The sequence below is a fragment of the Oryzias latipes genome, chromosome 14 (genome assembly GCF_002234675.1).
Source record: "Oryzias latipes chromosome 14, ASM223467v1".
Lineage (NCBI taxonomy): Eukaryota > Metazoa > Chordata > Actinopteri > Beloniformes > Adrianichthyidae > Oryzias > Oryzias latipes.
In genome coordinates, this window is record NC_019872.2 from 3,345,317 (window position 1) to 3,357,626 (window position 12,310).

General features: G+C 46.8%; 1 protein-coding gene across 1 annotated transcript; it reads right to left on the bottom strand.

The window, feature by feature from the left end:
- Positions 1-249: 249 nt before the first annotated feature.
- On the bottom strand, positions 250-9,178 carry ccdc65 (coiled-coil domain containing 65). Its single transcript, XM_004076044.4, has 9 exons — positions 9,027-9,178; positions 7,959-8,101; positions 4,397-4,564; positions 4,156-4,325; positions 3,798-3,948; positions 3,565-3,723; positions 2,128-2,346; positions 1,937-2,047; positions 250-649 (listed from the first exon to the last, which is right to left on the bottom strand). The coding sequence occupies exons 2-9, from the start codon at positions 8,085-8,087 to the stop codon at positions 392-394; spliced, it is 1,365 nt and encodes a 454-aa protein (XP_004076092.1). The 5' UTR covers positions 8,088-8,101; positions 9,027-9,178; the 3' UTR covers positions 250-391.
- Positions 9,179-12,310: the final 3,132 nt, after the last annotated feature.

Here is a 12,310-nt window from a genome sequence, read left to right on the forward strand (position 1 = left end):
GAGCTAGTGTGATCCTGATGATTCTGTGTTTAAAGGTTTTATTTAGTTGTACTTTTTTGATAAATGGGATTAAAAACACTTGAAACCTTGATGACAATATGGCATATGGCAAAATTGCTTGTTATCTCCCCGTTTTCTTCATTTCCTTTATTCTTTTGTAAACAAAAAAGAAAAAAATCAGATCTGCATCGACCACAGGGAGGCGCTGTTTTCCTTCTCAGTGACAAAGCCACCTAAACAGAGACGCAGTCAAGTTGGAGGAGGTGTCTTTATTTTACCAACAGGGGAATTACAGGAATCTCAACACTTCCAGAATTTTATTATCCAGAATGTTTGTTGAGAATAAAAGGATGTCTGTCCATTCAGATCCAAAACTTGTGTTCCTACTTTTTCACAGGCAATATTTTGCTATGTGTGCGGCTTCGATCACAGTGTGGCGCTGTTGCCCAGCAGCTGGTGCAGAGATGATGGGAGCCTGAGACGTGGGCAGAGGACAGCAGTCTTCATGGAGTCCAAATGAGTGCTGACCCAGCAGCAGCTGGAGTTGCACGTTTTCTTGGCTTAAGTCTGATTTGTGTTTCCTCAGTGCGTCCCGCTGCAGCACAGCTTTGGTCAGACGCTGCTGCAGGTGCTGAACATCCTCAGACCCCTGCAGAACAAGACAGGAGAGAGCAGCACGCTGACCCAAAGGATCATCAGCAAAACCATGGAAATGTGTGCTGAATAATGATGCTTCATGATGCAGGGATGCTCAACTGGTGGGTTCAAACCCAAATGTAGGTCAGGTCACACGTTACTTTGACAAGAGTTAAAGAAATATGACTGGGTCAGCAGGCATCAACTAAAACCTTTAACCCTTGTGCTATCCTAGGCACTTTACCCTTGGGAGTTGGGTCATCTAGACCCACTAGACAGAGCTCTGAACCTCTTTTCTTCAATGATTTGTGATCTTTACTGGTGTCCATGGATTACATGAAATCTTTCCACCTTTATCCACCTTTGTCATGGTAGGGAGAACACGTCAATGGAAGGGTGGGGTCATCTAAGATAGCACAAGGGTTAACCTTAGACACTCAGGAGAAAGTGGAGCACAAGTATTGTACATGCCGTCTATGCATTAGTCCATGCAACAGTCTTTGCAACCATCTATGGATCTGCACATGCAGATCAAAGAGAAGAGGGAGCCTACCCAGCTGCTGTTGGGCAAAGGGGGGGGGGGGGGGTCACCTGGGACAGTTTGCTTAGCTTTACTTCTGAACAACTAAGTCAGAACCTCATGACCACTGAGAACAGCGGGTTTTATGATGAGACTAGTTGAGAATTGCTGACATGTTGGATGCATGTTTGAACCAAACACGGCTGGACCAAGCATAGAACCCTGAGGCACACCATGACTGACTCTGCTGTGAGAATCATTAACATGAACAAACTGAAAGCAAACAGACAAACTGTCTGATAAAAATGACCTACAGCAGGTTAAAGCAGTCCCAGTCAATGATATGTTCTAGTTTCATCAATTAACGGTTCTGAACATTACTGTCAGAGATCATTACCCGATGTTGACGTTCAGGAGAGGTTAAGAGGAGATCTAAACGGTCTTCAACAAGATTTCTGAAGCTGTTATTCCTGATCATCTCCAGCTGTTGGGAGGTTAAAGCGGTTCTCTTTACCTGTGAGGATGAAGGGGATTCTGCAGACCTGAGTCAATCTGCTTCCAGCTCTGAAAATGCAGATCTTTCTTTTCTGCCTCAATTATTAGTGAATGATCCAAAATTCCCGCATCTCTAGCTGGCTATAAAAAGGGGCGGGGCATAACCTACAGCAGGTAGTGTCCACTGTTTGGTTGAGGCAAAAGGAGCAAACAGTACTGGTTTACATTCAGCTGTAGTCTGGGTGAGAGTGGTTGTTTCCCTAGAAGTCATGTCCTGCTCCTTACCTGTGTGTCCTCCTCAGGGGGGAGGTGTAGAGGGGCAAACAGTGGTGGTAAATCCTCATGCTGGAGCTTCAACTTGAGGCACATTTTAGCGGCTCGCAGCACCTTCTCTCCCTGAAACAGCAGAGTCAGGGATGAGTGGGGAGCATGGCGGCTTTGGTAGCGGACATACAGACAGGTGAGCCGTGTTTCACCTGAGCGATGGCGGCCTGCTGCTTCTCAGCGGCAGCATCCCCCTGCACTGCAAGCTGGGTGAGCTGCTTCCTTGTTGCTTGGCGACCCGATGCCACCTGGCCCTGGGCCTGGTAAAACCTGAGGTTCATCTCGTTCCTGTAGGCGGTCAGATTCTCCTCCATAAACTCCTTCTCCCACTCAGTGGCTTTCACCCTGTCTCTCAGCTGCTCGGCCTTGTTCTGGAACGAGGAAAGAAACCCACTCGGATGTAAATGGGTGTTTTTAACATGTTCTTCTGGTAATTTTCTGATAGTGGAGGACAAGTATTAAGAATATTAAGATTTCTGAGAATTTTTTTATTCAAATTATTGGGCATCAGGGGCAGATTAAAAAAAATCCTGTTTGAAAAAGCTTGTAGGCGTGACATGCAAACTACAATCAGCAGCTCACAGGCTCCCCGCTCTGCTCTATTCTGATCATCCGCTGTCAGACAAGTAGATCCATGAGCGTCTTTGTTTACCTCGTCTGAGCTGGAATCTGGATCTAAACTGTACGACTGGATAGATACAACATTGCTGCCAGTTTTGTTGCACCGGTAATGTTAGGTCGGGGGTGTGAGGGACTGTAAGCTAGTGGGGGTAAGTGTAAACAGATGGTTGATGGGAAATGGAGACAGGCTTACTGTGCACCAACAGTCCCATCCACAGCTCAGAGATAAATTTCAGATGAGCTCCTGCCGCTCTGCAGAAACTATGTCCTAGAAAATGACCACTGGGAACATTTTGAAAATAGATCATAAAAATGATTGGAGTGGAACTTTAAGGGAACTTCCTGCTTACAGTAAAATTATGTTTGATTGTATTCCTCTTTGATTTTGAAGTTGGATTGTGAAGTTGGATCACCTTCCATTAGAGTGGATGAAGAGGAACTTGATTGCCCCCTAGTGGTTACCTGCTGAAGTCAGGTGGCTCCAGTGTGGTTGGTTTTATGATTTCAGATGGAGACGAGTGTTTGCTTCTTTTTATGGCTGAAGTTGGGATCAAGAAAACCTCTGAATGACGTAGATGAAACAAACAACATGTCTGGTTTACAAGATTACCATCAAAAATATCTGAGATCAACATAGAGAGATTTTCAGATTGTCGGGGGCGTGTGCAGGAGGTGTGTGGTTGGGGGGGGGGGAGTATTCTTGTGTTGTGATGATTCCACTGGGACACAGTTATTTTAACAAACCTGCCTTTGGAGATCTTTGTGGATTCATGACTGATATTTTGCTGATGGGAACGTCTGAACCAAATGAAGAGCTGACAGATGTTTTGCTGTTATGGACAAGAACTCTGTGACTGCAGGTGTCCAGCTGCCTTCAAGCTAACAGAGTTCAACCTTCAACCTGCATGTGTGCCTGACATCAGCAGGTCCTCCTGCTCTCTCTCCCCTCTGTAAACCTGCGTCCATACCTTCAGTCTCATCGTGATCTTCAGTTGTTGGGTGACATAATCCAGCAGAAGAGCCACCTCCTCCTCCTTCTTCTTCACATTGTTGATGTTGTGCTTCCAAGATCCCAGGATGTTGGAGATGCTCTCGTGCAGATTGTCTCTTAACCCCATTTGAACGTTCTGTCCACAGAAACAAAGACTTGCAGGGCAGAGACGGACCTGGGAGGATGAATCAGGTGAGACGACTCAAATACCTTTGGGTCAGAATGGCTGGAGAACCAGCTCTCTCTGTCTGTGGATGTCTTCTTTATCTCCTGCATGGCGTCTTTGTGGTGCTGATCTGCAGAGAACACTTTGCTCTGGAGTTTGTCCCGCTGCTCCTCAAACTGCGCAAACATTTGTTGCCTGCAAACATCGCCTGCATGTCAAATCTACAATCATGTGTTCGCCCGAGCTGCTCACTCCCTGAACAAGAATGAGAGGCTTGATCAGCAGGTGGCGCTGTAGGCTTCATTCCCCTTCCACAGAAAGACATCATTAACTGTAAACTCACATTGCAGGAAGGAACAACCCTGAGTTTGGTGCAGAAGTCGCACACCTTCAAGGACCTACTTCTCAGAGCTGTACGAGGAACACAGGTCTTGCAGGCCTCCTCCCCAATCCTGGTGCAGACACCCCATTCGCTTGAGGTCCTGAGCCAGAAGGTGGTCCAGCTGCTGCAGGTGGCTGGCCTGCACATGTGCAGTCTGACGCTCCGCCCCCTGCAGGTCCCCCATCAGTTTCTGCAACACGAGTTCACTTACAGTCAGAGACCAAACGCCGCGAGGAGCTGAGGGACTGTGAGAGCATTCACCTCAATGACAAAGTTCAGCTCATCCACCTCCCTCTCAAACATCTGCCGGGACACCACTATGTTCCCTCGCAGCTCAGTGACCCGAGCCTGACGCTGGATGGACCTCCAGCGATCGGTCACCTTCAGCAGGTTCACCGCTGTGTTCCTCTGCTCCTTCTGCAGCTTGTCCTGCGTTACACAAACAAGGAGGCTTCTGAAAACAGCAAAGCTCGGATCTCATGGGGTACTCTCCCAACCCTAGAACACGTTCACTCTAAAAAGTTACACCATCCCTCTTGCCGGGTGATTTTTACACGTTATAATCTACCCAACAAAAGCACTTGTCATAAATATAGATCCAAACATGACAACACAAATTAAAGTGGTTTTTATTTTCAACGGTGGTATGTGTAATAAAATGAAAAACATAGGAAGTTCCTAAAAACATGCTCAAAAATGATTGAAAAAATAAGAATTTCAGAACAAAACGATTCCTAAAAAAAAAAAAAAACGATACTAGAAACTTTGGTCCACCCATTCCTGGGACACGTGAGACTTCCCTGGTGAAGGCACAGACTCCTCGACACGCGACATTGAAATCCATGTAAATAGTTTTGCTTGGTTAAAATTCCCCCGGTGATAGTGCTCTAGGGTTAAAACACTTTGGGTATTTGGGACCCATTTCTTTGTTCATTCCTATTGGGAGGACATTGTGTGGCCTGTCTTATGGAATAAACTCCCAGCTCATGTAAGAGAGGCCGACTCAGTTTCTACATTCAAAGTTAGACTGAAAACATTCCTCTTTGGACAGGCTTATTATCAGACTAGTTAATATTCAGAGATTATTTAACTTAATGTTAATTTGTTTAAATTAAACTTAATAACTTTTTCCTTTAAAAGGCTGCTAGAAGTTAAAGCTGGGGTAACTATGGTGCACTGGGGTTCTGTCCTCTTTTCTTTTCTACTTCTACGCTTCCTCTCTTCTCTATTCTTGATCATAATTTATCATTTAGTTCTCCATGCCTCTGTTTGGTACAGTGCGATTCATGTATTGTCCCTCTTTTCCTCTCCCCTCCTGGGGAGTGGGAGTGCTTCCAGATTCCAGTTGGTTCATCCGTGCTCCAGTTCCTGACCGTTTACTTCGTCTCTGCTCCTGCTCCTACACCTGGCTGTGGTTCCTGTCTCCGGCTCGACTCGCGCCTTTGACTGTCCCCACAACCACGGCTGGATGAAGCTCGTCTGCTGGACTTTTATATATGTAGTTGTAGATTTAGATAAGTTAATTCTTCTCTAAGAGTTCTGGTAAATCGCCTGTCCGTCCTGGGGGAGGATCCCTCCTTCATGTGGACACCCCTGAGGTTTCTTCGTTTTTTCCGGAATCCGGTTTTTTGGGGAGTTTTTCCTTACCGTGAAGGGGGGTCTAAGGGCAGGGATGCCAGTATAGCTTAGTCAGTTTGTTAGTTCATTTTAGTATTTTCCTATTGAACTCTTTGTATTCGTGATCCTTTTGAGTTCATGTTTTACTTCGAAGCCCATCGAGACGACTGTTGTTGTGATTTTGGGCTATACAAATAAAATTGAATTGAACTGAATTGAATTGGCCCTGTGACAGACTGGAGACCTGTCCAGGATGTGCTCCAGAAACCCCGTGACCCCGAAAGGGATATGGTGGATTAAGAAAATGGATGGATGGATGGATGGATGGATGGATATACATACACTGTGCAAAAAAATAAAGGGAACACTACAAACATCACACATATCCCTGAATAAATGAAATATTAAAAATTAGTCAAAATCAGGCTCAGTAGTGGGCGTGGCCTCTAGGTGCCTGCATGACTGAGATGACTGTAAGATTCTGGTGAGGCAGCGGATGGTCTCCTGGGGGTCTCCTCCCAAACCTGAACCAAAGCCTCCGCTAACTCTTGGACAGTCAGTGTTGGTGGATGACCGAGACATGATGTCCCAGATGTGCTCAATTGGACTCAAGTCTGGGTAGCAGGCGGGTCAGTCCTTTACATCAATACCTTCATCGAGCAGAAACTGCTGACACACTCCAGCCACATGAGGTCTAGCATTGTCTTGCATTGAGAGGAACCCAGGACCAATCGCACCAGCATACGGCCTCACAGAGGGTCTGAGAATCTCATGGGTACCTAATGGCAGTCAGGCTACCTCTGTTGAGCACATGGAGAGCTGTGCGGGCCTCCAAGGAAATGCCACCCCAAACAATTACTGACCCACTGCCCAACTGCTCATGTTGGACGATGTTTCAGGCAGCAGAATGTTCTTCCCGGCAACTCCAGACTCCGTCACGTCTGTCACATGTGCTCAGTGTGAACCTGCTTTCATGTGAGCAGTGCACAGGACATCAGTGGCGGACGTCTCGCACAGTGTTCTCCCACCTGTGGAAGTCGGGGCCCTCATACCACCTTCATGGAGTCCGTGTCTAACAGTTTAAGCAGACATGTTCACATTTGTGGCCTGCTGGAGGTCATTTTGTAAGGCTCTGGCAGTGCTCCTCCTGTCTCTCTTTGCACCAAGGAGGAGATGGTGGTCCTGATGCAGTGTTTTTGCCTGCCCACGGCCTCCTCCACCTCTCCCGATGTACTGACCTGTCTCCTGGTAGCGCCTCCATGCTCTGTACCCTACACTGACAGACAGCAAACCTTCTTGCTGCAGCTCACATTGATGTGCCATCCTGGATGAGTTGCACTACCTGGGGCACTTGTTTGGGTTGGCGACGCCGTTTCATGGTAGCGCTTGAGTGACAACAAAGTCGCCAGAATATCAGCCAGAAACCATAAAACTGGAGAAGTCGTCTATGGTCTTGCAGAACCACTCCTTTATTGGAGGGCTTTTGCTGATCGCTCATTATTTCCACCTGTTGTCTATTCCACTTACACAAAAACATGTGACATTGATTATCAGTCAGTGTTGCTTCCTAATTGGACAGTTCGATTACACAGAAGTGTGACTGACTTGGAGCAACACTGAGTTATTTAAGTGCCCCCTTTAATTTTTTGAACAGCATATTTAGTTTTTGAAGTAATACTAATTCTTTATATTATAGTGGTTTCATCTGAACCACATTTATATATTTCTTCCTGACTTAAAATAACCCAGAAAAATGTCTGCCCCTTTTTAACGTTAGGATTTGGGTTAAAAACAGCCCAACTTGGGTCTTTTTTAACCATGGAGTTTTTAGGGAGCATCAGCAGAAGGTCTGTCCCTTAGCTCCTCAGAGTTCCAGCTGGTTCATTTGTGACCAACATGTAAGAGATGTCCAGTGGTGTTGAACCATTGAGGGACTTACGCATAAATACAGCTGTTTCAATGTCTGTTCTCTGAGCAACAGGAAGTTTGTGCAAAGACCTGAGGACAGGCCAGAGATGCTCGTACTGCCTTCGAGCTGCAGCGTTCTGGAAGAGTCCAGTAAAGTACTGGTCTATCAGACCCTCAAATCCTGTGATTGGATGGCTGTGGAGCAGAGGTCGAGCGGTCAGCCTCTGATTGCACGTTCAGAGACTGTTCCGCTCTGCCCTGAAGAAGATTGAAAGCTCTTTAGAAGTAGACGCTTTACCTTCAGGAAGAGTGCCAGCATCTCCTCCTTCTTCTTGGACATCTCCTCCTCAGCCTGAGCTCTGTGATGCAGCTGCACCAAACGCTCCCCTTCTGTCCTCCCCAAACTTTTCTTCGCTTTCTTCGGCATGACACCTCTTCCACCTGTTTGCATAGATGTAACCCATTAAAAAGCTCTTTGTGAAGGTGTACCTGTAGAAGCAGAGGTGTGCTGAAGGTTAGAAAACGGAGGAAGCTGTCTGGAGAGCAGAAACGTACCCTTACCGGTGTACAGAATTAAATCCTACAGGCTCCGACACATTAACGACTGTAAGGAACACATGAATAGCAGTTTGGTTCCCTTTAAAGTCATATTGGTTAAAGCGTCTGTTTATCTGACAAAACCTGTCAATTCCACAGATTTCTTGGAAAGAGTCAAGAGTTATTTTGAAAATCAAATGGATGCTTTTGAGTACAGTTCCTTTGTAGGTTGTATGTCACAAGCCTGCGGAATCTTCTGATTCGCCCATGGCAGCGCAGGAATACAGACATCTCCGCTTTGAAGCCTAACAACATCAGTACACAGTGATTGGTCCAAGTTGGTCTGAGTCGTCGTTTCTATGGCAACCACTCTCGCCAATCAGGAATAAGCTTGTTGGAAGTCCACACCCCCAACATTTGTCAATCAAATATTTCAAATGTTTGACACAAGACCACCTACTTTTTCTTGCACCTGATGGGTCAGTTTATAACTTGAATAACAACACAACAGAAAAAACATCACGAGGCACATGTAAAAAAAATATATATATATCAGAGCAAGAAGTTCATTGGATTTTGGCTTCTTGGAGCCAGTTAGTACTTCCTGTTTGAAACGTAGGGAGAGGGGTTACTCAGTCCAGTTTTCATATCCAGTCAATGGTATAGACCCAAACACATCAAAAAGATGGGATCTGTTAGGAAACCTTCAGCAGGTTCTCTAGCTTCATCCTCCAGTGAGTTAAACTAGGCCCGAAATGCATCTACTTTTCATCATCATCATCATCATCCACTCAAACCCCCATTGGTGACGTCACAGCAAAGAGCTCACCGGTTCTGTAGGTGCTTCTGGTTCCGGCCTCGGTTCGAAAATGGGAAGAAAACTTTCCCCTTCAGCGCCTGAACCCACGGTCAGACTCGAGCTTCACGCAGTGTTTGAACTCCGTCTCCATAGCAACAGCTTCGGAGACGTTCCGCGAGCTCTCGTTCTATGGCAGTGCGCATGCGCGCATGTCTTTTTCTGGCATGTGGGAGTCTCGTTTTTCATTCTCTAATAATCCCTCTAAACGTTTAGCAAAGGCGGTCAGCCGCTGATTTCTGCAGAAATCACGCCGCCCTCTGCTCTGGAAAAGCCGCGGATTCACCTAAAACGACAATAAACGTCTGCATGTGATCAAAGCTTTGCAGCAAATGTTTTAACGTCAGAAATGTTCGGTGTCTGAAGTTCAGGCTCTCCATCTTCCTGCTAAACTGGTCACGTGCTGATTCACCTATAGACTGTTGAAAAGACCGAGCCTTTAAAATGAAGACTCTTCAGGTTATTCATTCAAGAAAGCTGTTTGTAATAAACCGAAAACATTTGATCATTCTTGGAAGGTCTAAAAGATGAAGAGAAGCTCAGCGGCCTGCTGAAGGAGACATTTTCCACCTGACTGCAGGTCACAACACGCCTGACGTTCTGTGAATTCTTCTCATTCATGGTCCTGCAGCATCAAAGCCTGATTCAGAATGAAACCAAGGGAATAAAAACAATGTTAGGAATGAAGGTTGATGTCGGAAAAACGCTGACTTCCGTCAGTTTGTCATAAGAGTGAGTTAGTCATTAAAATTAATAAACAGGACAGAATTATGAAAAATGTTAAAATAAGATCATAAGTATGTATACAAAAGATGGTTGACCCTTAAAGGCCCAAATGGTGTTTTCAATGTGTTCTTGTAGCATCTTTCTCATGCTGGAGGACGTTTATAAAAAAATTAAAATCGCAGTCAGATCCATGAAAGTCTTTGTTTTCCTCATCTGAGCTATAATCTGGATAGCTCTGATATTGCTCACCATTTTTGTTGTACCACCAAGGGCGCCGCTGGGGGTTTGGGGCCCCATGAAAAGAATTTTTACCAGTCCCCTAACACAGCAGCAATTTTTTAGGCTGTTTTTCCTACAGTTATGCATTATGGTTGTATTTTTCACTATCATCTTTGTGACAAAATAACATGACAACTGACATGTATGGGAAGAACTGAGCACTCCAAACACAATATAATTTATATGGTTTCATATATTGATGGCAGAACTGATTCTGAAATAAGAAATAAACTTTTCCATGAAAAAAAATGATAATCAGTGGAGATTAAAAAAAAACGCAGCTAATAAAACCACCATCAAAATACAAATTGGCCATATATGATTTGTCATCGTTTAAATACACTTAATGAATGAATAGTGAATGGGTAAATCAAGCTTCTTTTTCTAACCTTTTAACCTGGTACTTGCTTAACTTTGTTCACCCAAAACCCAACATCGAGCCTTCTCGCGTGCAAAATCACCAATAAGGTCCAGCGTTCTTGCTAACATGACTTTCATCTGAATTGTCACAAACCCACCTTTTTTTACTGAAATACTGGTGACGTGTTTTCGACCCTTCAGCTCCCTTTCCTCTCCTCATTTCTTTTCAATTTTATTTGCATCCTGAATCTTAAGGCATGTCTTCTCTCACATTTAGGATTCATGCTCCTTGTCTGTCTGCCGTGGTAACAGGGGGTCGGGGCCGGTGCCTGGGTGGGGCGGGCTTGGATGCTGCGCGGTCTTCCGGGCTCGGGTGTGGGTGTGTGTGGTTGGGGAGGTTGAGTGGTGGTCTGGCTTGGCTTGGGGGGTGGTCTTTTTGCCTGTGCTGGGGGTGGTTGGCGGGGGACCCTGCTCGGGGGAGGATCCAGCACCTGGAGCTGGGATCACTTCTTCCCTGGCAGTGGGACGGGGCAGGGCAACCCTGTTACGGCCTGCAGTCGCTCTGGGTGACATCCACCCGGGCTGCCGGGTCTGGGGGGATGTGGCGGGAAGGGTGGGGCTTGTTGTCCCTGTCTTGTGGGGGGCTGTCTGGGGGAGGGTCTACTATCGGTACGGGACCTTGGAGGTTTGACGGGTCGGGGTCTCCGCTGAGGCAATCGGCAGTCGCCCCAACTGGTTGGCTGACTCGGTCCCATCGAGGCCTGACCAGAACTCTCCTAGGGGCAGCGCCTGGGGGCATGCCTAGCTCCGGGGGGGTTGGCGCTATCTGGCTCCTCCCTCTCTGTGTGGGGGTGGGTGGTTTGGGGCCTGGGGGTCGGCACTTCAGGGGATGGGACCCCTGGGCTGAGGGGACCTGGGCCCTATGCTGGGGGGGGGCTGTTTGACCATCGGGGGACAGTCAACCAGCTGTCCCCGACTTACCCTCTTCCTTATGTAATCTCTTATCAGGGTGATGGGGAGGTGGGGGGGGGGGGTATCAGCCTGCAATGCAATTTCAGGGGAGGAGCAACTTGGCAGTGGTCCCCCTCCCATGGTTGCCGTATGGAATAGCGCCCCCCCCCCCCCCCCCCCCCCTCTCGGTTTTATTTTCACCTCAAGGCCCGTACACACCGGGACGAATATTCGCCAGGCGTTATTTGCCAGCGTTTTTGGCCACGTCTTTTGTGTTCACACCCAGGCGATTTTCGCTGACGATGAGCCGAGCGAACATGCAATTTCCTTCCCTGACATTAGATGGCGCTTAATGTAAACAGAAATACTCCTGTACACAAGGTGGCGCTGCGCAACTTTACGATTCTTAAAGTCGCTTTTCACTCAGAAGAAGAGAGCAAGTATTTACGCGCTTGTCAGAATCATACAAAGAAAACATGAATATTTCAAGCACCAGTAGCTCCAACTGGTGCTTGGTTCAGGGATATTTAAGAATGTCCGTCATTATTTCTTCGCGGCAGTGTAGACGCTACTCGGCGTCTGTCTTCTTCGCTGGTATATGTGCTCAGCAAGGCAGTTTTGTGTTTGAGCGCCCCCAAGTTGTGTTTTACTGTAACTTCAGAAGCTCCAGACACGTGTGCAAAAGCGCCGTTCTCATTGGTCGAATAGATTTCGACGCGACGCGTCGAGAAAAAAAAAACGAACCCGAGGCGTTTTTTTTTTTGACGCTTTGGCGCGTGGCGTTTTTTCGCCTCGGTGTGCACACTCACATTGGTGCCCTTTGTTTTGTCACGAGGCGTTAAACGTCGGCGAAAATCGCCGGCGAAATTCGTCCCGGTGTGAACAGGCCTTCAGACATGCAGGACCCTAGGTAGGAGGGTGCTTGGACATTACTGCCAGCA

Excerpts from the sequence above, each read along its gene's own strand:
- ccdc65 (XM_004076044.4), bottom strand. The coding sequence starts at position 8,087 with ATGCCGAAGAAAGCGAAGAAAAGTTTGGGGAGGACAGAAGGGGAGCGT. Across the intron at positions 3,949-4,155 it reads TCCTCGTACAGCTCTGAGAA|GCAACAAATGTTTGCGCAGT; the intron begins GTAGGTCCTTGA and ends CGATGTTTGCAG. Across the intron at positions 3,724-3,797 it reads CCAGCCATTCTGACCCAAAG|AACGTTCAAATGGGGTTAAG; the intron begins GTATTTGAGTCG and ends TTCTGTGGACAG.